At 47.7% G+C, this 24,780-nt stretch overlaps 1 protein-coding gene across 1 annotated transcript in view; it reads right to left on the reverse strand.

Moving 5' to 3' along the window:
* INSR (insulin receptor) overlaps positions 1-18,857 on the reverse strand; it is a 56,067-nt gene extending 37,210 nt beyond the window's left edge. The window contains exons 1-2 of the mRNA XM_032092367.1: positions 18,404-18,857; positions 10,150-10,701 (exon numbers count right to left, since the gene is read on the reverse strand). Coding sequence (XP_031948258.1) covers positions 10,150-10,701; positions 18,404-18,842 — 991 coding nt within the window. The 5' untranslated portion in view covers positions 18,843-18,857. The remainder of the gene's footprint in view (positions 1-10,149; positions 10,702-18,403) is intronic.
* Between the last annotated feature and the right edge of the window lie 5,923 nt (positions 18,858-24,780).

Genomic DNA, 24,780 nt, shown 5'->3' on the forward strand with positions numbered 1-24,780 from the left:
CTCCTCCATCCCGAACTGAAGCTGTGTAAACACATCAGTGCAATCAGCCTGACTTCAGAAAGATGACATTCAGAAAAGACCGAAGACCTGAAAACAACAACCCTGTTCATTTCATTAAATCACTGCTCTATGTTTGCACTAACCAGAGAGTATAATTGGATTGTCTTCTCAGAAAAGACAAGAAGAACATTTGTCTGATACTCAAATTTTAATGAATCTTTTCATTGCTCATGAAGTATTAAAATCCTTGCAGTGCCGTAACGCAACACGGATGCGCTTAATGAAGTTGAAAATGGAAACAGAAAAATGCTTTGTTATCCTGTGATGTCTATGGAATTGCACATGCCTTACTCCTGGGAAACCAACACACAGGGCTAAGGCTTCCTGCAAAATTCCTGAGATTTTCTAATCAAGCCCACCTTCAAGTGCAAACATTCTTTATGTACTTTATCAATCATAAAACGCTGCTGATACAACAGAGTTTGTCTGGAGCCTCTGCGTGAGGGATTTCCCGGTGCCCAGGTCAGTGCAATAGCTGGAACTTGACTTTTTTGTTGCAGGTTGCTGAGTGAACTCCCAGTTCCTGCAGATATTTCAGAGCAAACAACTCAGAAGCTGACAGCGTCTCACTCATGTTATCGGAAGTGACACTGCCAAGTTCAGCAGCTCTGCCACAGACACCAAATAATCCATCCCTGGAACACCCAGTGTCAGGCTTGGGCTCTTCACATCAATGGGGGAAAATCAGCCAGCAAACAGACAGCCCCATTTTGTGTCATCAAAGTGCCACATGAGAACGTCACATCCCAGCACCCAACTCCTTCCTCTTGGCAGGGAAGGAGGGTCTGCTCCTGCACCTCTGGAACGCTGTGGAGAGCCCAAGCTCCTGCCCTGGGACCCCTGCCCACGGGGTTAGAGCCTTGCACTGCAATAATGCTGTGTGCTCTCAGCATAATTAAAACTCCCACAGCTACAAAACCAGAGAAAAACATCCAAAATTGGTCTGGAAATTATGGCTTCACAGCTCCAAACCCTGCCTGCTCCCTTGCCCCATGAACCTTCCCTTCCTCACACCCTACAGTCCAGCACGCTTTGTTTTGATGAACACACTGGGACCAGCCTCCTCCCTCCCTGCCCCAGACAATCCACATTTTAAAAACCACTAAATGAGGAATTGTGCCCAGGCATCAGACCAAAGTGAGCCGAGAGGAGCACGAGGGAGCAGAAAGGCAGAACCGCAGATGTTGCTGCTCAGCTTGCAGGTGTTTTCTCTGATCTCTGACAAACCTGCTCCCTAAGTTGCCTTAACTCTGACTTAAAAACCATCAGTCTTGTGCTGTAAGACGAGCTCAGGCTCAGCTCATCACATCAGGGCCCTGAAATTCCACTGTGGCCACACACCAGCACGGATCCTGGGGAGTCCCAAGTGACCAGAGTCCGACGTGTGCAACTCCAGAAGCCTCCAGAAGTCTGAAAACAGACTAAAAAGGCCTTGCAAGTTATACTCTCTTCATCAGATCAATCTTGCTAAATACCTGGCAGCCTCTTTATGCCTATGAACAAGGCATAATTCCTGAGAAGGGTCACAATTCCTGACAGTTCACCTGTCCAGCACCTGCCAGTGCTTCAGTGGCTGCTTCGTGGGAGCTGAGCTCTGCAAAAGCTGAAACTGCCCAAGTTATAATTCCAATGGAGCAGCAGCTCTTGGCATCCTTGGAAAAGGGCACCTCTGACCTGATACACAAGATTAAGGCCGCATTTCTTTTTCCTGGAGTGCACCAAAACCACACACACCCTGAGTTCTTTAGAAACATGCTGAAGAGAATTAATCCCAACATTCTGCTGAATGCTATTCTAACTGGACTTTCTTTCCAACCCTTTGCTGGCATTTCCTTCAAAACATCTTCTTCCTCAGAGCCTTCATCTCTCAGGGTGCCCAGGAGGCAGGGAAATAAACACAGTCTCAAATTAAGGAATTCCTATTGAGGGTACAGAAGCTCCTTTTTAGTACAGAGCATCCAACTCCAGTTATAAAACTTTCTGGACACGAGCAGGTTCTGAGTGTCCTGCCTGGGTCAGTTTAAACCCAGATTCACAAGGAATCCAGACTCTTCACATGAAACCATTAAAGTACTCAGCCAGCATTTAAGCACTGCACGGAGCCAAAATTAATTCTCTGTTTGTTTTATGTGTCACAAGCCAAAAGAAAAGCCAGGCCGACAACGCTCCAGCAACGTCAGCCCGGTGCCCCTCAGTACCCTCACCTACAAAACTGAGATAAAGATGAAGGCAATGGCTGTGATCCAGTATCTCCCTGCACACTTATGCAATGCCAGACAAAAGCTTGGGATCAAAGCAGGAACTGCAGTAACTACAGGCTCATCCCAAGCAGGCAATCCCAGCCAGGACCCCCACAACTTCCCCTGACCCAACTTTTTTCTTTCATTTTTTTTCTGAGCATTTTTTCTTTCCCACCTAACCAACAGCCTTAATTAAGCAGCATAAACATCCCAGCAAGTTCATTCACATCCCTCAGTGGGAATTTGCAGACAATTATAGGATATAATTGGGAAGCCTAATCATTGAACTTGTACCCAGCTATTGTTACAAGCTGAGAGGAGGGTGAGTGTTGCTTCCTCCAGGACACGGCTGGTTATTCCCCAGCTCTGTAATTAATCAAAAGGTCCTGAAATCCTCAGCCTTTCAGTTAGAAACAATCTTTGTGCTGGTCACACCTGGGGGGTTTTGACCTTTTTTTGTGTTTTATTTTGGGGTTTTTGTGTTTTGTTGGTATTTTTTTAAGCACAGCAATTATTTACAGAGGCAATCCCTGTCAAATCCAATTCCTGATAGGGAGAGATGTTTCAGAGAGCTTTGCCAAGTGACATATTTCAGTTGGTCTGCTCACACACTCTGAATGCACTTCTTTGTACAGACCCAACAGTTCACAATCCCTTCACAGCCTTGAATAACAAAGATTTCCAGTTCCTCCCCTGTAAAATCAAAGCCTGTTGTCCCATCACATAGCTTACATTCATTCTGCTCATTTTGCCTAAATCCGGGAAGGGGCATCGGAATTGCACTCGATTTAGGATACTTTTACAATTAATTAAAAGATTTAAAAGGCAGAATTTCATTGTCCTGCCTTCATGAAGGAGGTGTAAAGGGAGGAAAACATACAGAATATACAAGCTGGCTAACTCCTCGTCCTTGCTTACAGCACCCAAGCACCCTGAACATCCAGCAGGATTTGCTCTGAATGAAACACATCTCCTTCTCCTTGAACAAACACATCACACCAGGTGAACCATTTCCTGCTCTCTCATTCATACATTACCACCACATGTTAACTCTGTCACTCATTATTTGTTTGTCAGTTTGTTTGTTTTTTTACACTCTCAGACTTCCCCCTTGCACACCCAGACAGCAGCATTTTCCGAAGAATGTGTCTGCCAAGTCTCCTGGCTTTTAACTAACAAGGGGTAGTGCAGGCTCCCTTGGTCAAGCAAAAAAAGGTAACTTGGAACTGTTCTTGAAGAGGGAAGAGTTCTACCTGAAGCACCCTTGGAACTCCCAAGGAGCCGACGTCAGTGCTGAGGATCAAACCGAGGTTTAAGAACACCTTGAGTATCTTCAGTGCTGGACCACAGCACGGGAGGCACTGCACTCCTCTCACCTCCTCCAGGGCCCAGACACCAACTCAAGTAACAAGTGTTTTGGGGAAAGGCTAAGGGTGAAAGAATTAAAACAGCAGCTTGAACCAAACAAGGTGAAAACTTTTTCAGTTTTCACTGTATCAGCAGCAAAATACCTCACTGTCCTTTTTAACTCATCAAAAACCTTTGCCTTGACAAGATTTTTGTAGAGGAATGCAGATTTCTTAACTATGGGGAGGAATTCTCTGAATTTACTGTGTATTTACATTTCTAAAGATGACATGGGTCAGACAGCTGCTTCTGAAGTGCTGCTTGGGATTTGGGGCAGGAGCAACAAATCTTCACTTTCCAACCCCGAATTTAATTAAAGGTGCAGCAGTGAAGAACCTGAGGAAACATCAGCTCAGCTGCACATGTGGGAATTTCTGAGCAAGTTGAGACCCTTTGTATTGAAATCCTACAGCCTTGCATCACCCCACCTCAGTGGAGAAAAGCCACTCCAGATGCTTCTTCTCCAGTTTTGTTTGGTGTTTCCAAAGGAGCATATCCTTAAACAGTCATTTGTACGGAGGGATTGTTTCCACCCCTTCTCCCCCAATTCTGGGCTGTATTGCAACCCCAAGCAGCATAAATGTCTTAACTACTCTTCATAAGCTCAAGTGAATTAGTTTAGGATGTCTCAGTGCTGGCAAAGTGTCACCACTGCCCCAGCTACAGGCCCTCAATAAAGCTGTAGCTTGGCAGGGTCAGCACAGACACCCCAGTGAGATTATCCGGTGTCAGCTTCCATCTGGCATTTGTCAGAGCAAGGGAAAGAAAAAAAGCCACCCCTTATCAGATCTCCAAATAAAAGGAGCACTTCCACTTCATGTAGTAGCAACTGGAAGAATTTCCTTTGTGTTTGAAGCTTTAAAAATATCTTGCCCTTGAGGCTGGCTGAGTCTGCTCAGCACTTCGAGACCCCTTTCCCATACAAAGGTAATAAAACCAAGCTCATGGTTATAGAAATTCCCAGCACATAAAAATTACAGGAAGCTGTTGCTAAGTAATATTTCTACCTAAGTAAACATCACAAAGCGTTTCCCACACACACCTCTGAACTTTGTTATTCAAACCTGCCTTGAAGATGTTCAGAGTTGCAGAATTTCTGCTGGCACTGGTCTCTCTGAGAGTGCTCGGTGCTGTTTCACAGCAGTTGAAAGACATTTCAGGCTGAGCAATGTTTTTCTCAGGGCTTTGTTGTGCTGCTTGTACTCGGGAACAAAGCAACTCCTCAGTTCCTTACCTGTCCCTTATCTGTCCCAGAATTATCCCCAGATAAATCACAGGGAAATTAAAGAGAGATCCTGTTGTATCCCTTTGTCTCTAGACCTGCTTCCCAACATGACAGGGGGAAAAAAAATAAATCACAGAATGTCCTGATTTGGAAGGGACTCACACGGATCATCGAGTCCAGCTCCTGGCTCTGCACAGGACAACCCCAAAAATCACACCCAAAACAGTGGAAATTTATTATTTCCACACAGAACCTTTCTTTAGCAGCTCTTTGAATGTCATTTATTCCAGACTGTCATCCTTTCCATCTGCTGCTTTATGTCCTCTTCAGTGGACCCAAATTGTTTCATATACTTTCCACAAAGTCGGTATTTTGCCACAAATTCTAAACTGCACTAGTTGAGAAGCAACTTTTGTTTTTATCACAGAAAATAAGATAATAGATGGAAAAAAGGAGCCTGCTGACAGACCTGAAACAGCCCACACTCTTAATAACTCAAATTTCCTGGTAGCAAGAAGCCCCAAGATCAAGTAGATAATAGATTCCTACAAAGGTTTCATTCAGGATGAACAAGGGAACCTGAATTATATCTTATCTTCTAAGTAATGAAGTCTATAGTTCACAGAATTATAGAATTAATCCCAGAATGGTGTGGCTTGGAAGGGACCTTGAAGCCCATCCAGTGTCCCCTGCCCTGGGCAGGGACCCCTTCCACTGTCCCAGGCTGCTCCAAGCCCCGGCCAACCTGGCCTTGGGCACTGCCAGGGGTCCAGGGGCAGCCCCAGCTGCTCTGTGCCAGGGCCTGCCCACCCTCTGAGTAGAGAATTTCTCCCTAACATCTGGCCTAAATATTTCCTCTTTTCGTTTAAAACCGTTCCCCCTTTTCCTATCACTATTTGGCCCCGTCAAAACTATTTCAGATATCCATCCTTATATTCCAGGAATGTGGCTCTTCAGTGTTCACCAAGGGACTGTCTGATATTGCAGATAATTCTGCTGGTAACTTTTATTTGGCCATTCCACTTTCCCTTCCTATTGCCTTACTCCACTTCCACATGACCCGACGTGCAATAAAAGGCTCAACCCGCCTTTGTAATTAGACTGTCAAACCCATCAGACTGCTCCAAGTTCTGTATGGACAGAGCAGCCTGACTGCAGGGAGAATTGGCAGGAAATCCTATTTCAGAGGGAATTGTTCCTTCTGCAAGAGGAGTGACAGACATATAGAAAAAAAAAAAAAGATGTGGAAAAAATGCGAAATATGAAAATCATGTTTGGCAGATCCAGACCGAGGTCTAGGACGTGGCATTTCCAGCATTTTTGTTGTCTGCATTCTTCAGCAAAGACGCTCTCTGCAGTGCAGGACCAAGAAGTACGTTTTGATGGCAATAAAATAACTGTGTATGTGAAAAGAAAACCCTGTTAAAAATGTCACTGCAGAGATACAAAACCCCCAGAACAGGAACAGCACTTGGCTGCCATAAACAGCATCAGGCTAGACCCAAATTCCAAACAGACTACACATTTCCCTCCCTGCCTACCCAAAATATAACATGAGTTGGCCTTAACTGAACTGACTTGGTTTTCACACCAACATGAGGGATTTAGGGAAAAAAAAAAGAGAACTCTGAGGAAGCACATCCCGACGGATCTCAATCCATGGTGCATCCACCTACACATCCCTACACTCAGACACAGAGTCCTCAATACTGCAACTGGTTTTTCCAAGGGTGCAGCAGCCCACAAATGACTGCAGTTCCTCCCCACTGGTTTCATCCCCAACCTTTGCTCCAACGTCTGTAAGAAGATCCTTTACTTTGTTGTCCTGAACACGTTATCACCAACTGAAAAAAAAAAAAAATTCTGGGCTGGAATTGTAGCTCCAGGGATGATTCAGAGGCTTGGATGTGTGCCTTGGAGATAATTCCATGCTATAACTGAAAAGTTAGTTTTGGAGTCAACTGGGATATTTGCGCTGATTAAATAAAGGAATAATTAAATAAAACAGGGATAATGTGAAGCAACCACAGAGAGCTGGCAGGGGAAGGGCAGGGAATGGTGTGGAAGAGATGGGGGACACCAGGACTCCACTCCAGCCCCAACTTTGCCACTTCCCACACAAGACCTTTCAGAAAATCACAGAATCCTTAAGGCTGGAAAAGACCTTTAAGATCAAGTCCAACCATCAGCACCACTGTGTTCATCCCTAACCCCTGTCCCCAAGTGCCACAGCCTCACTGCTTTTGAGGGATGGTGACTCCAATGCTTCCAACACTTTACAACCTTTTCTATGAAGAAATTTTCCCCAGTTTCCCATCTAAACCTCCCCTGGGGCAACTTGAGGTTATTTCCTCTCATCCTGTCCCTTTTTCCCTGGGAGAAGAAGCCAATCTCCACCTGGCTGCACCCTCCTGTCAGGGAGTTCATTTTCTGTGGTATCTTCCATCATTCCCACATGTGCTCTCCCAAATTTCTTGCCCATCTCCTAATATTTTCCAGCAAGACTCCAAGCTTAGCAGGCTGGAAAAGCCGGTCAGCTTGGGACTTGTCTCTGTCAATTGACGCCCACTCTGAAAAATCAAAACAATCAATATTTACATATCCTTTAAGGGTTTTTCCCAGTCCCAGGGCAGCAGTTTAGACAGCAACAACTTCCCATCCAGAGATGCAAAAAATAAAAAAAAAAAAAAAAAAAGAAAAAGGAACCAGAAGATTCTACACCGAGTTTCATGAAACAAACCAGGGGTACAAATAACCAGGGTTAAAAACTCCACAAAAACCCAAACTTCCCCGTGAAAATGATACCGAAATTGCTACATTTCATTCTGGTTAGAAGATAAAGAGAAAAAAATAGAAGAGAAAACACTTAAAACCAGAGAGCCAGGAGACTTCAACACTGCATTAGCTGCTGAAGATTCCCAGATAAGCTGCAGAAACGCAGAGGGAAAGATTTCATGACATTAATACCCCGGGTACTGGGAGCTGTTGAGAGGCTCTTCAGGCTAAGGAAAGCCAAAATACAATTCACACAAGCTTTTAATAATCTTGACAAAACAATTACACATGCTAAGGATACATTAGGGCTGGCACGAGAACAGAGGACGCAGCGATTGCACCGGCAGGTTCGCTAAATAAATGCCACTTAATCTCCACCATCGGCGTGTGCTCGGAGTCTAAAGGCTACTCACAAACAGACAGAAAGGTCTAAAAGACCTCTCAGGCTGTCAAAACAACTGCAGAAGCACAGGGGCAGGTGTCACAAGGCACGGGATCACACAGATCCCAGCTTGTGCAAATCAGTGGCTACCAAAAAATTAAAGTCCAAATCCGAACGTTCAAAACAAAGATAAGCTCGGCTTGTTAAGTGGTTTGGGAAGTGCATTCCAGTCACTGCCCAAACATGCAGGAGCACTGCTTCCCTACTGTTCCTTCTGCAAGGGACACGGAAAACCAGATGGGAGCATGTGTGTATGGTAACTTCTGAAACCATTTTCTGATTAAAATATCAATTTCTGGGTCAAACAGGCGTGGTGACTGAGCTGAGGCAGGTACTGGACAGGTGTCCTCCAACAAACTCCTGCACCAGAGGCTCAGGAGCTGAGATTTCTGTCCCAATGGTAAAATATTATCATTAAAATATTACATTTCTCCAGGTTTTATGGAAACAGGCAGTTGTTTAAAGGAGAGAAACCATCCATTCCAGTCTGCTGCAGCACAGCCCCAGAAAATTCACAGGAATGAGGGGCATTATGGTCTAGGCACTAAAAAAGTACCAAGCAGAGCTTTAACCTCATGAAATAGCAGAAAACACAGCACGTGAAATACATGAGAAACCAGGTTTCAGAGCTGACGTAACTGCATACCTGAAAGTTTATAAATAAAATGCTTTACAATCTTACTTTTCGTTTTAAAAAAGGAACACACGTACACACTTGCATCTTCTTGCTCATACACTGTTATTCTGGCCACAAAAAATAAGCACTTTCTTTAAAAGGAAGCTGGACAATTTGGGGGTGAGGAGTAGCAGAGGGGAAACCACATTAATTGCATTAGTTTGTGCATACTGGTAGGAATTCCTCCTCAAATTTGGCACTTAGCACTCAGAGCTGCCCTTTAAAGCTTGGCAAGAAATTCTCTCCAGCCCACAAGTTTCCTAATTTCGTCTCAGGACACACTGGTTCATTTGGATGCACGACCTCCAGAAAGGCAGACAACCCTAAATGTGTCACTCTCACCTCAATTCACTTTGCTCCCCCCGTCAAGTCAGATTTAACATAAATCAAAGCAAATATATAATTAAAGCTAAGCTTAAGGTCAGTTCCAAGTTTGGAAAAAACAAATCTGTATAAAATTAAAAGCAACTTTAATACATTTGAGGACTGACGTGGTAACAGCAGTGAGATTTTTTGAACACAGCTTCTCCCCTGAACCAAAGCCCCAGGCTCAAAGCCCTGTTATTTCACCCTCTAACCCCACCCAGGTCCTTTCTCCTCCTTCTCCCTTTCCCCTTCAGGTCTGACTCAGCTTCCAGCTTCTTCTCTGAGCAAACGCTGCTCACTCATCCACAGATCTTACACCTTTTTATGGCAGGAAGGTTTTGGTAAAAATGGAATTGCACCTTTCCAGAATGGGGTTTATTCCATGGAGACTTTTCCCCACTGTTGTGCTTCCACCTGCTGCACCCTTCCAGTCAGTCTGGACTTTCATTCCCTACCCAAACACTAACAAAGATACTCAGAGTACCAACTACTATACAAGACACTCAAAGTCCATTAAAATGGTGAGCTCTGGGCAGTTCCTGACTCTCCAGAGGAGCCAAACACAGAGTTCTGGATACCTATAAACACAGGTGAAAGAACTGTCCACACAGCCCCATCCCAAAGGTTTTCTCTTCACCTCCTAATGTCAATTTTGAGCCCTGATTTAGGAATCTGTGCTTTCAGGTAGCAATCAATAGGCACCTATCAGCCCTCCAAGAATCCCAGAATGGTTTGGGTTGGAAGGGATCTAAAGCCCACCCAGTGCCACCCCTGCCATGGGCAGGGACCTCTTCCACTGTCCCAGGGTGCTCCCAGCCCTGTCCAGCCCGGCCTCAGACACTTCCAGGGATGGGGCAGCCACAGCTTCCCTGGGCAACCTGAGCCAGGGCCTCACAGGTCCTGACAGGTCAGACCTTGACAGCAAAGCCCCAGCTGAGACCCCGAACTGTGCACTCACCTCTCTGGCAGCGATCGTGCGTCCAGCAGCGCTCGATGAAAATCCCGTTTATCACCGTCGGGGGACAGTTGCTCTTCCCTTTCACAGTGCCCGGGCACACATCTCCACACTCTTCTTTGTCATCCTTGTTGGCCACGATGTAATTGTCTTCCACAGAATCCAAAATCCTGGACCAGTCGATGGTGGACAGGTAGCAGAGCTCGTTGTTCTTCTCGATGCGCACGGCGCCCCGGGTGATGTTCATCAGGTTGTAGAGGCCGATCTCCTTCAGGTGAACCATCTCAAAGATCACCAGGGCGTAGTTGAAGAACAGGCGAGTCCCTCGGATCACAGTGAGGTTGGGGAAGAGGCCCTTCAAGCTCTCCAGGCCGTACACACGGAACAGCAGCAGGTAGTCTGTGATCATGGTCAGCCTGGGGAAGCTGAGTTCGCGGAAATCTTCGGGCTTGGTTTTGAACATCAGCAGGATCTGCAAGTGGCCCTCGATCACAGTGCAGTTCTCCAGCATGTTCAGCCGGGTCAGGTTGTTGCGGATGTCCATGCTCCTGCAAACTGGGAGGCAAAGGACAATTTATTTATTTAACAAAAGGTTAATTGTTGTAGTTTTCTAAACGTTCAGTTTTGTCCAACCGCACCGAGCTCCGCTCGGGACACGTGGCCCTCTCAGCAAAGCAGGCTTCAAGTGTTAAGAAATACACTGTGGGGAACGTTCCCTGGTATATGGTTACAAAACAAGAGTATTTCATCATTTTTTCTGCCATCTCGAGTCCCTGCCTGTTGCCTCTATCACGACTGCAGTGGTAACACCAGTCCTGGAACATCACTTGGCGCTCACAAAGGGAAGAGATGTCTGGGCTGTTTTCTTTAGGTAGCTGCCAGCAACACACCTACCTCATCTCAGATCGTGCAATTAATGCCAGGGGATTAGAGGGAGTCATTTAGAATGGTTGCAGGGAGGGGAAGATAGGAAAAGAGTAATGGCCAGAGATGGTAGTGCTTGGGAAGAAAGCAGCAAAACCTGGAAATGCACAAGAGCACAGCCCACGCTCCTGCCCAGACTCTGCTGACAGGAGTAATTTACTACATTAGTAATTTTTGCCCTGAGCATTCTTTTCAGATGAGGTGTTGGGGCTTTTTTTGTTATTATTTTCTCAAGCGTGCAAATCTCCCTGTCTTGACTATCGGGGCAGTTTATTTCACAGACCCAGTAACCAAAGAACTGGCAAAGTGAACAAATACATGAAGCATAAATTAGAAGGTAAAGCGAATAATAGGAATCCAGGCACCAGCAAAAGGAAAAAGGTTGAATAGGGGAATATTTTTTTAACTCTAAGCACAGGTAAGAAATCAAGAAGGAAATCTGGAGTCCCACACAACGAAACTCCCTGCGACAACCCTTTTGAAAGCAACTTCATAGAAACATCAGCCAGACCTTAATGTTCAAATCCAGGTGGATTCTTTATGAATTTTTCCTTTTTGAAGACTGCATCCACTCAAAGGATTTTCCCTTTTGTCTACAGCTGGGCCAGTCTCTTCCCTCCCCACTTAAGAACAAAAAACACTCTTTCCTCTTTTTGTCACTGTATGTAAAGTTCACCAACTAAAAAACCACCACATCACAGCTACAAGGGATGACCCAGCCTCAAAAAACTGATGTGAACACAAATATTTCACAGTTAGAATTGTCTGACTCCTCAAGGTTTAACACAGACCAACTGCTGTAGGGGTTAAAACCAAATTCTATGCAAATATCTTAATGATTATTCAAAAATTTGCTCCACTGACTGCAGGAAAAAAAAACTGGCAATACTAACATGGGATTTGAAGCAATGCTATTGCCCAATGGGATTTTTTGGCACTATATCCAAGTTGTTTCATAAATTGCCTTCTGGAAGAAAAAAGCCAACGCACACAGTGCCTCAAGGATTAAGGATGTACTTGGAAAAAGTGGGAAAAGGAACCTGATGACCGGCCAGCAGCAACCTCTCTGCCCCATCTCTCTGCTGCACATCCCAACCTGGGCTAAAGGAACTGGGAAAGCAACAGATTCAGCTTAAACACTCTGAATATTTCTTTGCAATAAATAACATTGGTATTTCCAAGGATGCAAGTGCATGGCAAGTCAGGACAGTGGTTCCTCCACGAAAGGAGAAGTAACAGAAGGACACGTAAGCAACTGAAAGACTGAATTCAACGTCCAAGTCACCAGTGCAGCTAAAATTACCTGATAAATTCAAAATCCAACATCTTGGTTCTTATTTATTCTTGGTTCACATTATCGTGGGGCACAGTGGCAATGCTGGGGTGGTACCCACCACCAGCTGCTGTACTGCAGGACAAAGTACTGCCTGTTGGAATGGACAGCTGACCCTGAAGTGAAAGGAAAGGTCAAAAAATACAGACCAGGAATTACTTCTGAGAGTCAGAGCTCCAGGCTATTGCTGTGGCTGAAGGCCACGAGATGCATGAATAACCTGAGCACAACTGCCTCTGTCTTTCACCGTTTTGGGTAGAGTGAGGTGAGTCACCAGGGGCTGCACACAAGCCCTTCACCCACACTATCCCTGCCCAGCTCCATGGACAGAGCACCTTGAGCACGGGTGAAAAGATCTGCAGTTAGGTATGGTCAGGACGAAGCTCTCTGAGTGCTGTGGCTGCATTTCAGGCTGTGGAAATCTTCCTTTTGTGCAGGAACAGAGCTAAGGAGCTTGGTCTGGAGGAGCTACCCGGGTGGGCAGCTGCTGCATCACACCGGTGTCTGAGGAACAGATCCACAGCCAGCAGGGATTCAGAGAGGATGATGTGAACCCCAGAATGATGTGGGTTGGAGGGACCTTAAAGCCCATCCAGTCCCACCCCCTGGGGCAGGGACACCTCCCACTGTCCCAGGCTGCTCCAAGCCCCAATGTCCAGCCTGGCCTTGGCCACTGCCAGGGATCCAGGGGCAGCCCCAGCTGCTCTGGGCACCCTGTGCCAGGGCCTGCCCACCCTCCCAAGGAACAATTCCTTCCCCATATCCCATCCAGCCCTGCCCTCTGGCACTGGGAAGCCTTTCCCTGTGTCCTGGCACTCCTGGTCTCTGCAGCCCTGGAGTTCACAGCTTTCACCCCTTTCCTTAAACACTCAAAACCAGTTAAATCACTCTGCTCCTGAAGCTTTCAGACTTCTGGAGATCACCACTGACACGAGCTGTGCTGCTCCTGGTCCAAACAGCCCCAAAGCTGCTCAAAGATCTTCCAACCTCCACAAAAAATGCAACCATCTAAACACCCCTGCAGGGTACAAACCTCCCTCGCTTCCAGCTCTCCCCATCCTGACACAGATTCCCCACTGGAGGCTGCAGAAAAGGTGACCAAAGGCTAACAACTCCAAATATTTTGAAAAGATGTGTTAAGGAACAAAGGTTAGCCAAAGCTGAATCTAAAAAGAGATGAGTGAAGCTTTTGAAGAGTTAAAAATATAAATCTACCAGAGCTGGAAGTACAACACCCATGGCCCATGAGCTACTTTTTCCCACATTTAGAGAAAAATCACACTTAATTATTTTTCAGGTTCTCCTTCAATTTAGTTTTTAAGTGATAAAAGGTATCTAAGCTCTCTCTTTTTAACACCTCAAGGATCAAAGAGAATAATAAGGAATTAAGAACATCTGAAATGAAATAACTCTTTTTAGTTGAAGGTTTCTCCATCTTTTCATGCCTTTGAATTTTCAGCAGTTTATATCTCCTGTTCATGCAGTAGCAGCTTAAGTCACTCCATAAATTTATTGTTACCAAGACAACAAGAAGCAGTTTTAAGCAAAGTAATAAGTGTTTTTCCACAGCTTCTCTCGATAGTATTTCTTCTGCAGGGACAGGGGAATTAATCAACCATTCAGTAGGAAGGCAAGGCAGGTTTGATCCCAGAAGAAGGACAGCAAAGTTGAGCCATCAATTATAACACAGACAACCAGGTTTCAAAAAACACATAAATCAGCTTTCAGGGAAATAAAAAACTCACAAATTGATTCTCCAGTAGTAGACCCAAACCTGCCCCTGTGCAAACTACTGGCAAAACCTCCACTACACATAAATTCCTAAATTTCAGCAGAAACAGCAGCACAGCTCTGAGCTGCCAGAGGAAGCACTGCTCCATCCCTGCTACCAAGCTACTCACTCAAAAAACTACTAATTCATCCTAGACATGTTCCATCAGCCCCCCCAGAAAACCAAGCTGAAGCCATGCTTTTTAAAAAACAAACAAACAAACAAACAAATCCCAAGATGCCAAAACCTCTTGGACAAACTGGTTTGGTAACAACCTTCAAGTCCTGAATGAAAAAAACAGGTCCGATGTCAGAGGTTAAGTTTTCAAGATAGAGTCTAACCAGGGGAATAGCTGGAACTTAAACCTTGTTTATAGTAAATCATGTGGATACCAAACCAGAATGATTCACTGCTTCAGAGCTCCGGCCTTTAACAATCAAGACCAGCATAATCTGGCACAGAAGGATCACAAACCATTTGAGGTAACTATTAGTTAATTCTGCTTTTCTTGTAGTATTTGCTGCCTACTGAATAAACAAACTATTGCAGAAAAATTACACTCGCTTGGGTTGGGTCAAAAGCGTTGCAATTCTACACAAGGCTGATTTTTGGAAGTGGCTTTAGGAAACTGGGAAAAGGACTTTTGGGTGTTTCTTGGGGTAACTGCTAAGACAGGAAAACATCCTGGAGACAGATTAGTGGGAAGGACTGTGTGACAGCTCCTAGCCTACTGCAGCAATCATTTAATAAACATAAAAACCATCAATTGTGACATACGGATTTTTAAGCTTCAGTTCTGCACCTCAGATACCTCAATCTGAGCAAACTGGATATGGACTCCTAAGCGAGCCCCTATAAAGCCCCAGCCCCTCAGGGAACATCTCGGGTGCCTGTTACCTCTCACTGCTCAACTTGGTGCTGCTGAACCGAGGGCAAACCCCTCACAGTCTGGCCTTTAAAGCCTGGTTTGGGCTGTCTTTATGCTCCCCTCCTTTGATTCCAACCCTGAACAGCAAACACGACTCATCCTGCCCTGTTTCCACGCAGAGATAACCAGCACTGGAGCGACAGCATCCCAGGAGCTCTGGGATCACTCAGGGTAGCAGCCGGGGTCGGTGTCGGTGCTGACACACCTGGAGATCCTCCCTGCTCCAAAGGCAGCAGGAACAGGTTCTACACCTCACCCATATCAACATCAATCATATTCCACAAGGCAGTCACCCCAAAACTGACCTCCAGAAAGCTCTGGGGTTTTACACAGTTCACAGACAGCCACTGTGCTGCCTCTCCCCAAAAAAGGGACAGGACACACCAGGGCCTGGGTTTGGTACAGCCCTGCCCTTCTGCACTCGCTTTTTCTACTTTATTCTCCTGGGAACAAAATTTCATTCTAGACCGAGTCTCTCAACATCAAAAATTAACACAGGCTTGAGGTGAGACAAGGGAACAGTTTCTTAATGAGTTTATGAGCACAAAATAATCTGTATCAGCCAGATATAATACTAAGAAGCGACCTATTTTATAAGTGTGTTACTACAGCAATACACAGTGAAATTTGTCCCACATGACAATTTACGTAGAGATCTCTCAGCCAGATTCCCAACTCCCACATCAGCAGCAGGCAAGGGAGCACATGTGCAGCTCCCAAATTTAGGGGAAGAGTTCCGAAGAGGAGGAAACATCCTTTAAACTCCAGTGACTGCTTTGATCAGTTTTCTATTAACCAGAAAAGGAGCCCAAAGTAAGCTGCTCCATTAGCAGAAGCCTAAAACTAGGTGAGGTAAATCCCACCCCAAATACCAGAGCTAATGAACTGACAGGCATGAGTCATGTGCGAGACTTATTTCAAGAAGTTGCATTATGTTTACACGTGATTAAAAAAAAATACACAAACCTGTCTTCCTTCCCAAAACAAGATATATGGATCTTCATTTTACACACAGGTCAGGCCTTCTTTCCTTAACCCTTGCTTGTACTCCTGTCAGTGATTTCTGAACTCACCAACTACCTTTAGCCACATGTAAGAGAGGAAGAGTGCTCTCACATGAAGTACTCCTAAAATATTTAGGAAAACGGGATGGATTGAGGAGGAAAAACTCATAATCTGGATGTAAATGTGAACTTTATCATCCACCCCATTTGTCTCCTGAACCACCTGCATCTACCTGCTGCTTGCCCTCAACTCTTCTCCTGCTGCCTAAAGGCACCAAGGGGAAGAGAAATTTACAGGGCACAAGGAAAACCACGGATGGGGGGAATATTGTCACTGGAGAGCAGCGTTACCTCGGGGCCTGTCTGTGGGAACACAGGGCACAGATCTCCAAGAAAGCTGCCTCCATCAGACCCGTTGCTCAGGGAACAACTTGTTTGCTTATGCAACTCTCGTACGTGCATTTCCCCCCCTCCAAGCCAGGCCGGTGCCGGCCCCGCGTTGTTTTCCATCCCCACCGTGGTGCTCCATGACCTCACCATTCCCAGAAAACAGAGTCAAGCACCCAGAAAATAGAATCAAACACCCCAGCAGCTGAAAACCTTTCAAATTAGGGACTTGATGGTCCGAATTGTCTGTAAAATACTTCATAAAGTATTTGCACTGTAAAAATTATATGGAAATGTTCCAGCCCAGGCTTTGCTTTGCTGTCTTGTTCCTCCATCCATGAACTCAAGAGTACATTTTCCTACCACACTGTAACACAGCAAAGCTTAGGGAGTTTAGGACATAAACATGCTTGAACCCCAAAAAGCAAATATGATTTAAATAAATAACCAAATCACAGGCTCCGCTGTAGCAGTAATAATAGTGTTTTCAAATTAGGAACTGCTGGACTCCAGTGGCACACATATTTATTTATTATTAGTGCTATATGTCAACTGCCTTTTCCATCTCTGTTGGAGGCAGGCAGGTTTGCCCACAGCAGCTGGGACTGACCCTCCCAAGGTAACACAGTGTCACCGGCTCCTTGTAAGGTTTCAAACGTAAAAATATGTATGAGGGAAGAAACTGAAATATGTGGCTTATCCTATTGCTGGAAAAAAAGGCTGTCTTACAGGAACATCCTGCTTTATTCCCCGAATCCCATACATATCCCGATAATGCCCACCTCTGTATTGTCTACACTTGAACTGATTCTCTTGCTCTCGCTTTTTCAGATGGGAAAGCCAACAGGCAGATTGTCTATAGGAGACACGATCCACAGACCCAGTTAGCTGTCTTTAAATAAATATTTTCCTTTTGTCAAAAAAATTTGTAAGAATCGCCCAAAATTAAAGAACCTCTCATTAAAAGGATTTCCTGAGCAAGTTTATTTAACGTAACCCATCAAAACAGCTCGTAAGGCTTAACCTCAAGCCAGCCGTGGGTTTAACAAGCTTGTGACCTCCAACACAACATCTTTATACCCCTGTCTTGTATTTTACAAGCCCCTGTGTACACACAGAGCCTCCCCCGGGAGCTCTCCCATCTTAATACCTGTGGATTTGGCACACTACCTAAAAGTGGTTAAAGACAAAACCTCCGTGTCTGGCCACACTAAACCCTCCTGAAACCGGAGCCGGTTCTGAGGCAGCCGAGGAGCGGCGGGGGCAGAGGGCTGGGGAGGGCACCGGGGAGGGATCAGAGAAGGGACCCGAGAAGGGACTGGGGAAGGGACCGGGGAGGGCAACCAGGAAGGGACTCGGGAAAGGGACACGGGAAAGGACCTGGGAAAGGGACACGGGAAAGAATCGGGGAAGGACCGGCGAATGGATCGGGGGAGGGGACCCAGGCAAGGGGCCGGAGAGGGATCCGAGAAAGGGACCGAGGAAGAGACCCTGGGAGGGCGCGGGGAGGGGACTGGGCAGGGGACCCGGGGTGGAATCGGGACGCGGGAAGGGATCGGGGAGGGGACCGGAGAGGAGCCCGTGCCCTTCCCCGCGCCTGCCCCGGGCGCGGCCCCCGCTGACCCCCGGCCCAGCGCTCGCCCGCGCGGGGCCCCGCGGGCCGGGACGCGCCGCTGAGCGCGCCGGGGCAGCCGCTGCCCTCCCCGCGGCCGTCCCCGCTGCAATCTCGGCCGCCGCCGGGCCCTCCCCGCCGGCCCCGGGCCGGGGGTGAAGGTGACCCGGGAGCGCTCCGGGCCGCGGCCGCGCTGCCCGCGGGCCCCGCGCAGGTACAAAGGGCACGGCGGGGCCGGGCCCGCGCCGCCACCGCCGCCGCCGCCGCCCCCAACCCTCCCGGCCGGGCCCCGACTCACTCTCGCCCCGGCCGCGGCCGCACCAGGCTCCCAGCACCATGGCCACGGCCAGCGCCGCCGCCGCCGCTCTCGGTCCCATCCCGCGCCTCTGCCGCGGCCGCCGCCGCCCGGCGCGAATCAGAGCCCACGGGGCGGGCGCGGGGGCCGGGCCCGGCCGAGCATCGCCGGTGGAGCCCCCGCGGAGCCCCTTTATAGCGCCGGGCCCCTCCCTGCCCGCGGTGTCGGCCCCGGCCCGGCGGCCCCTTCCAGCGCAGGCCGGGCTGGCGGCGGCGCCCCGGCCAGTAAACAAGGGGCTGCCCCCGTCAGCTGGGAGCCGAGCGGGGCGGCCGCAAGAGGCGGCGCGGAGCGCGGGCACGGGACGGGACGGGCCGGGGGAGGAGCAGCGGCAGCATCCATCCACCCAGCATCCGTCCGTCCATCCAACCATCCGTTTGTCCATCCATCCTTCTAGCCGTCCGTCTGTCCACCCACCCATCCAGGCCGCCTGTGAGCCCTGCTGGCGCTGCCCAAGGAGCCGCTGTGGCCTCGGTAGCGTTCAGCGAGTAAAACGCAGGAGTTCAGCAGCCTCACCTCGCTGTGGGTTCAAATGGAAAGGGAGTGGGGTTAGGTTAGAGATTAGGGAAAATATTTTTACTGGGAGGATGGGGAGGCCCTGGCACAGGGTGCCCAGAGCAGCTGGGGCTGCCCCTGGATCCCTGGCAGTGTCCAAGGCCAGGCTGGACGGGGCTTGGAGCAACCTGGGATAGTGGAAAGTGTCCCTGCCCATGGCAGGGGTGGAACGAGATGGTCCCCAAGGGTCCCTTCCAACCCAAACCATTCTGTGATTCTGTCCCACTGTCCCCGGTGCTGACAGCCCAGGCTGAGAGCGGGGCTGCTGCCCTGGCTGTGCCCGTGTCCCTCCTCCTCCTCTCGGAAAGCATGAATTGCCCTAGACCTGAACAGAGCTTGGGATGAGGATACTGTCTATCACTGCCACTGCTTTCATTATCATGGAACCCAAACAGCCATTGCAGATTTCTGGTTCTTTTTCCAGTGGGATTCACCATTTGGTGCCTTTTTTAATCATCTCTGTGCTGCACTCACACTAAGCCATGACAGTACGTTTCCTGGCAACTTCCAGTAATTTTATCTGGCTCTTGCTTTCAGCCATTTCTGCGAGACAAATGAGTTATAAACTGCTGGAATAAAGCCTTTTTTAATTCAAAAATGCTTGGCAAATAGACATTCTTTAAATTTTTTACCCCACCATCTTTAGCTTACAACACAGCTCTCACTTCTGCATGACATTAAGGGCCCCTGGGCAGGCCAGTGGTGACCAGCAGGTCACTGTGCCTCAGTCCCTTTGTCTGCACACTGAATTGCACTATGAGTTTACCCTATTTAAAATACTTTGCGTTGCTTTTCCAGGTAAAGAATCACTGCAGTTGTCCCGGGGACACGACAGTGTGAATGAGGGGAGGACTGGTCAGTGAAATCATGGCTCTGTTGGTGTGATTCACTCCCTGACGTTGTTTGAGGTTTCCCTGTTGGACAGGGTAAGGCTGGTGGCCTGATTCGACCAGCGTAAGCAGGATTAGCTGGGATGGTACCTATGCAACAATAACTACATCTTGACATTTGCAGACTATTTAAATGATGAGATGAAAGGCTCTGCTCAAGTGGGGATGCTTTCTCTGTCATCAGCACAGCAGATGTGTCTGCACAGCACAGGAGCTGTTGATTCAGCCCATTGGTGTGCCAGAACCACCATCATGGGAAGGCATTTCCCTCATTTCTGTCCTTTTTTCCCAAATCCATGCTGCTGCCCTCGAGCTGACAAGTGCAGAGAGACTCGGAACCCCACTCATTCTGGAATACTTCAGGAAGTAAGGGCAGTTAAGGAATGGAAATAAACAACAAAAGTATGTGTTCTCTGCTTGCAAATTAACCTGCTTTATGACTGTAGACTTTGCATAAAACAGACAAAGCCAAACATCACCTGGACAGCTTGGGCTATGTGGAATTTATATTGTGACTGTAACAGCAACCTGCTCTTGCTTACTCACTTATGTTCTCAGTGCCTTTCATGTAATAATGATATCAGCTTACACATTGGCACATGAGGATTAAAGGCTACAGATTTATTATCTTTCCTTAAAATACTATTTTTAGTTTCTAATTACTGATTAAGAACATCGGGGTGCAACCTTTCCAGCATCTTTCCCATACATTCACTGCTACATATTCATCACGCTACAGTGCACTTGGTTTGCAATCAGATAAACCAACAGGAGCAATGTGGGCGCTAAGAAACTAAGCCAACACCTGCTTACTCTTTTTTTTTTTTCCAATAGCTGCAATGCAGGCTCTTCTTTAATTCCTGATTCAAGAGGCTACAAAAATCACCAGTTTGATCTATTAAATATTGGCAATAGTCACATTTCTTTCTCTCCTCTACAGATGTTTTATGGTTTAGTTCAAATAACTTGGAAATAAGCAGGGATAAGTGTCTGCTATGAATTGTGACAATCACAAACCATGGGGGTTCAGATCTGAATCCTCCTAATAAAACAAGTACAGAGAGACTTGCAATAGAGTGTATTCATCTATTTGACCCTAAAAAACTTACTTATTTTGGTTTGATCCATTCCTTACTTAAATCATAGAATGGTTTGGGTTGGAAGTGGCCTTAGAGACCATCCCATCCCACCTCTGCCATGGGCAGGGATGCCCCCCGCTGTCCCAGGTTGCTCCAAGCCCCGGCCAACCTGGCCTTGGGCACTTCTAGGGATGGGGCAGCCCCAGCTGCTCTGGGCACCCTGTGCCAGGGCCTCCCCAACCTCCCAGGGAACAATTCCTTCCCAATATTCCATCTAACCCAGCCCTCTGGCAATGGGAAGCCATTCCCCCTTGTCCTGTCACTCCAGGGCCTTTTCCCAAGTCCTACCACTCTGTCCTACAGATGCCTCCACATCAAACCAACCTAAGTGTGCCAGCTTCCCAACAGATCCCTCCTCCAGATCAACGCTGCTCAGAACTTAAGTCCTTGGAAGTCCATCCCTGGAGCAGGAACCACGTTTGCACAAACAGGTAGGGACAATGACTTTGTACAGCAGCTTGAATGTTGCAGCAGTGACATCCTTGTACTGACACAAGTGCACACAGAGAGAGAACCCAGCTCAGCTCCCAACCACCAACACATGGAGCTTGCTGAAAGCTTCACACCTTGAAAACCAAATATATCTTTCTCCCTATTCACTGGAACACATGTCTGGGTTTTAGGCTGTGTGTCATTAGCCATGCAAATTAAAGTTCATCGCTAATTAACCAGCCTGGGAGTAGTCAAGGAACACAAACTTAGTGCCCAAAAGGAGCTTTGGAGCAGTTGACTCACCAAGAAAGTTCATTGGTACCAATTCTGTTTTAAGAACCAAAATGCTTGAAACCCAGTTCATGAGCCAAAGCCACACAGCAGCCTGGAGGCTGAGCTGAGGTCAGAATTCCCACTTTCTGCTGCACCAGTTCAGTGTGGCCTTCTCTTAAAAACAGGTTGCAACTGCCTGGGTGAAGAGTTACCCCATGGCTCACGTTGCTCTGTTCTCGTTGATTTGCCAGGCACTCTTTCCTGCTCACACATTTCTCACCAGGCAATCTGCACGTTATGCAGCCTCCTGCCCTTTGAAGATGCAGCAGAGCTGCTGTTGAAGCCAACAACAGCCAAGTCTGCATCACTGGCAGGATGTTGCTGCGGAGGTTTACGGGATTGACTTCTCAGTGACTAAACTTAAAGCTGAGAGTACGGGAGAGCTGACCTTGGAAAATTATCTCATCCTGTTTAGAGTCACACAGAACCATTTGCCAAATCTCTTAATATAAAATATTTCACGTCATGGATTGACAGAGTTCCTTTCTTACCCTTCCTTCCGTCCACACCAAATCCGATAAGTGACTTCTCTCAGTGAGAAGGCTTAGAGGATGGAGATCCGGTCACTTTATGTGCTAAGGACAGAAGTCTCAGCTTTTTACTGTTGAAACAGGAAACACTGTCAGATCCTTCTGGAGAATTCTATTGTTACATGAGCAAATACAAATTTTGGCCAGGGTGAAAATGGCAGAGGACATCTCTCCATTACATGCAGGTCAAAGATCCTGGAAATGAAGGATGCAAATTCCAGCTCTCCATGGCCAACTGCAGCACTGCCTGTGTCACTTAATGCCTAAATGTCACTTTAGCTTTCTTTGTCCAGTTTCTGGTTTTGTGCAGTTTGAGCTTTGGATGTCACAGAGGCAGATGCAATATTCGAATTACTTTCAGTTCCTTGTCAGAATACTTTTGTTCTAATCCAGCATCAAAGTTTTCAACTTGAAAGAACCAAAGTACTGCCAGAGTTCCCAACCTGAGTCTGGTGAGCAGGGCCCAGATGTGAGACAGCCAGACAGATGTGGCCTTCGGCCCCCTGAGCCTCCTCGCCCTCCATCCTTCTCGACAGCTTCTGCTGCTCGCCTCAGCCAGCCCCAGGTGTGTTTTGCACAAGCTGCTGCCAGGCACGCTGTTCTCCATCAGCCACCGCGTGCAGGGCAGCGGCCGCAGCCGCGTCACTGCCCCCAGCATGGCCATGCCGGCTTCCAGCCCAGCCACCAGCTACACCGGTTCTGATCCACAGCTCACCCCCAGCCCCTCCTTCTTTGGTTATTTCCTGACACTAATGCCTGGTTTTGTTGATCCAGAGGCTCATTTGGAGGGAGCACTGGTGATCTGGGCAGCACCAGGGGTTCACAAACCCCAGCTCTGTGCTCTGCGCTGCTCAGGGTTTGCGTTTTGGACGAGCCAGAACTCCCAGTTCCCGTTTGATAACCGGTTTGTTCTGTCGCTGGGAGACACGCCCTCCCTCTGTAAATGTTACAGATCAGGCGTATCTGATCCATTATTCACTAACTGCTGCTGCTTCCCACTTCCAGCCCCTATTAGAGGGAGCGCTCGTGCCAGGAATGTCACGGTGGCATCATGTGACAGGTGGTATTGATTTAGCGCCCTTGGGGTTTAATGTCACTCTCGTTCAGTGGGACACACGGCGAGTGCACACGGATTCCCAGCAGTGGGGCAGGTCAGGACAGGAGCTCCCAGCCAGCCCCATGCCAGGTGCTGGGACTTTGGAATTACATCAGGAATTCTGCTGCAGACATTTGAGTACCTGCTCTGAGCTGCTACAGCACTGTCATTACAGTTTTTATTATTCATAGACTCACAGAATGGTTTGGGTTGGAAGGATCTTAAAAGCCCATCCAGTGCCACCCCCTGCCATGGGCAGGGACACCTCCCACTGTCCCAGGCTGCTCCAAGTCCCGTCCAACCTGGCCTTGGGCACTGCCAGGGATCCAGGGGCAGCCCCAGCTGCTCTGGGCACCCTGTGCCAGGGCCTCACCACCCTCACAAGGAGGAATTTCTTTCATAAGAGTCTAGGTTGCAACTACAAATTGTAAGACCCGATTCTGAGGTTTCATGGCAAGTTTACAGCAGACAAACGAGAAGGGAGGTGATGCTTGGTGTCACACAGGGAACAGTCAGGAGCAGAAGCCTGCTCTGCCCACTCCCTCCTTTTCACTCTTTACAGGATATTCCCTTTTGGCAGAAGTGCTGCCAGTTTGGGGAAGCTGTTCACAGCCTCTCAAGTCTGATGCACAAACTGCAAAGAAAACCCAAGGGAACACGTGCCCAAAACCTGGGACTGCCCAGCCACAGGAGCCATCGTACCCAGTGTTCTGCTCCTGCCACTCTGCACCCTCACCAACAGCCTGTAAACAATCCTTCCAGCACATTCCATCTGGCTGTGATGAGGACACTGCTTAAACACTGAGCATTTTAACACATGGAGTCTCTGCCACCAACGGTGTTTGCCAGAAAAGCTTAGACTGACCTAGTCACTGCTGCTGCCAGACTCTGAATCGGTGCATCCGCTGGCCTGACATGACCCAAGCCTCCAGAAGATTTTTGGTTTAATTTTCTTTGCTGTCTCAAAGTAGGTAGTCTGCCAAGAAGCCAAGCAAGGCCCAGCCCTGTGCCTGATAAACATCTCCCCATCTGGATTTCCCAAGCTTTTGGGAAAGTTAAGCAACTCTCATAGAAGGCGATTTCTATACATGATGTTATTCTGTAGAGAGCTGCACATCGGAGCCCTGTGCCACGAAGTGGAGCTGAGGGCTGGAGCAGCAGAGCATCCACCACCCCCCCCCCCCAGGTTAGTCAAAAATAAAAACTGTCGCTCATCTGGGAAATGTCACAAAGCCCTGAGTCATTGTTTATTCTAAATAGCACCAGCTCCCACCTTCAAAGTGGTGTTGAATGACTCCAATTGCTAAATGATCTCGAGAAAAGCAAAGAGAACAACAGAGCCTTTGTG

This window comes from Corvus moneduloides, chromosome 28 (assembly GCF_009650955.1).
Source record: "Corvus moneduloides isolate bCorMon1 chromosome 28, bCorMon1.pri, whole genome shotgun sequence".
NCBI lineage: Eukaryota > Metazoa > Chordata > Aves > Passeriformes > Corvidae > Corvus > Corvus moneduloides.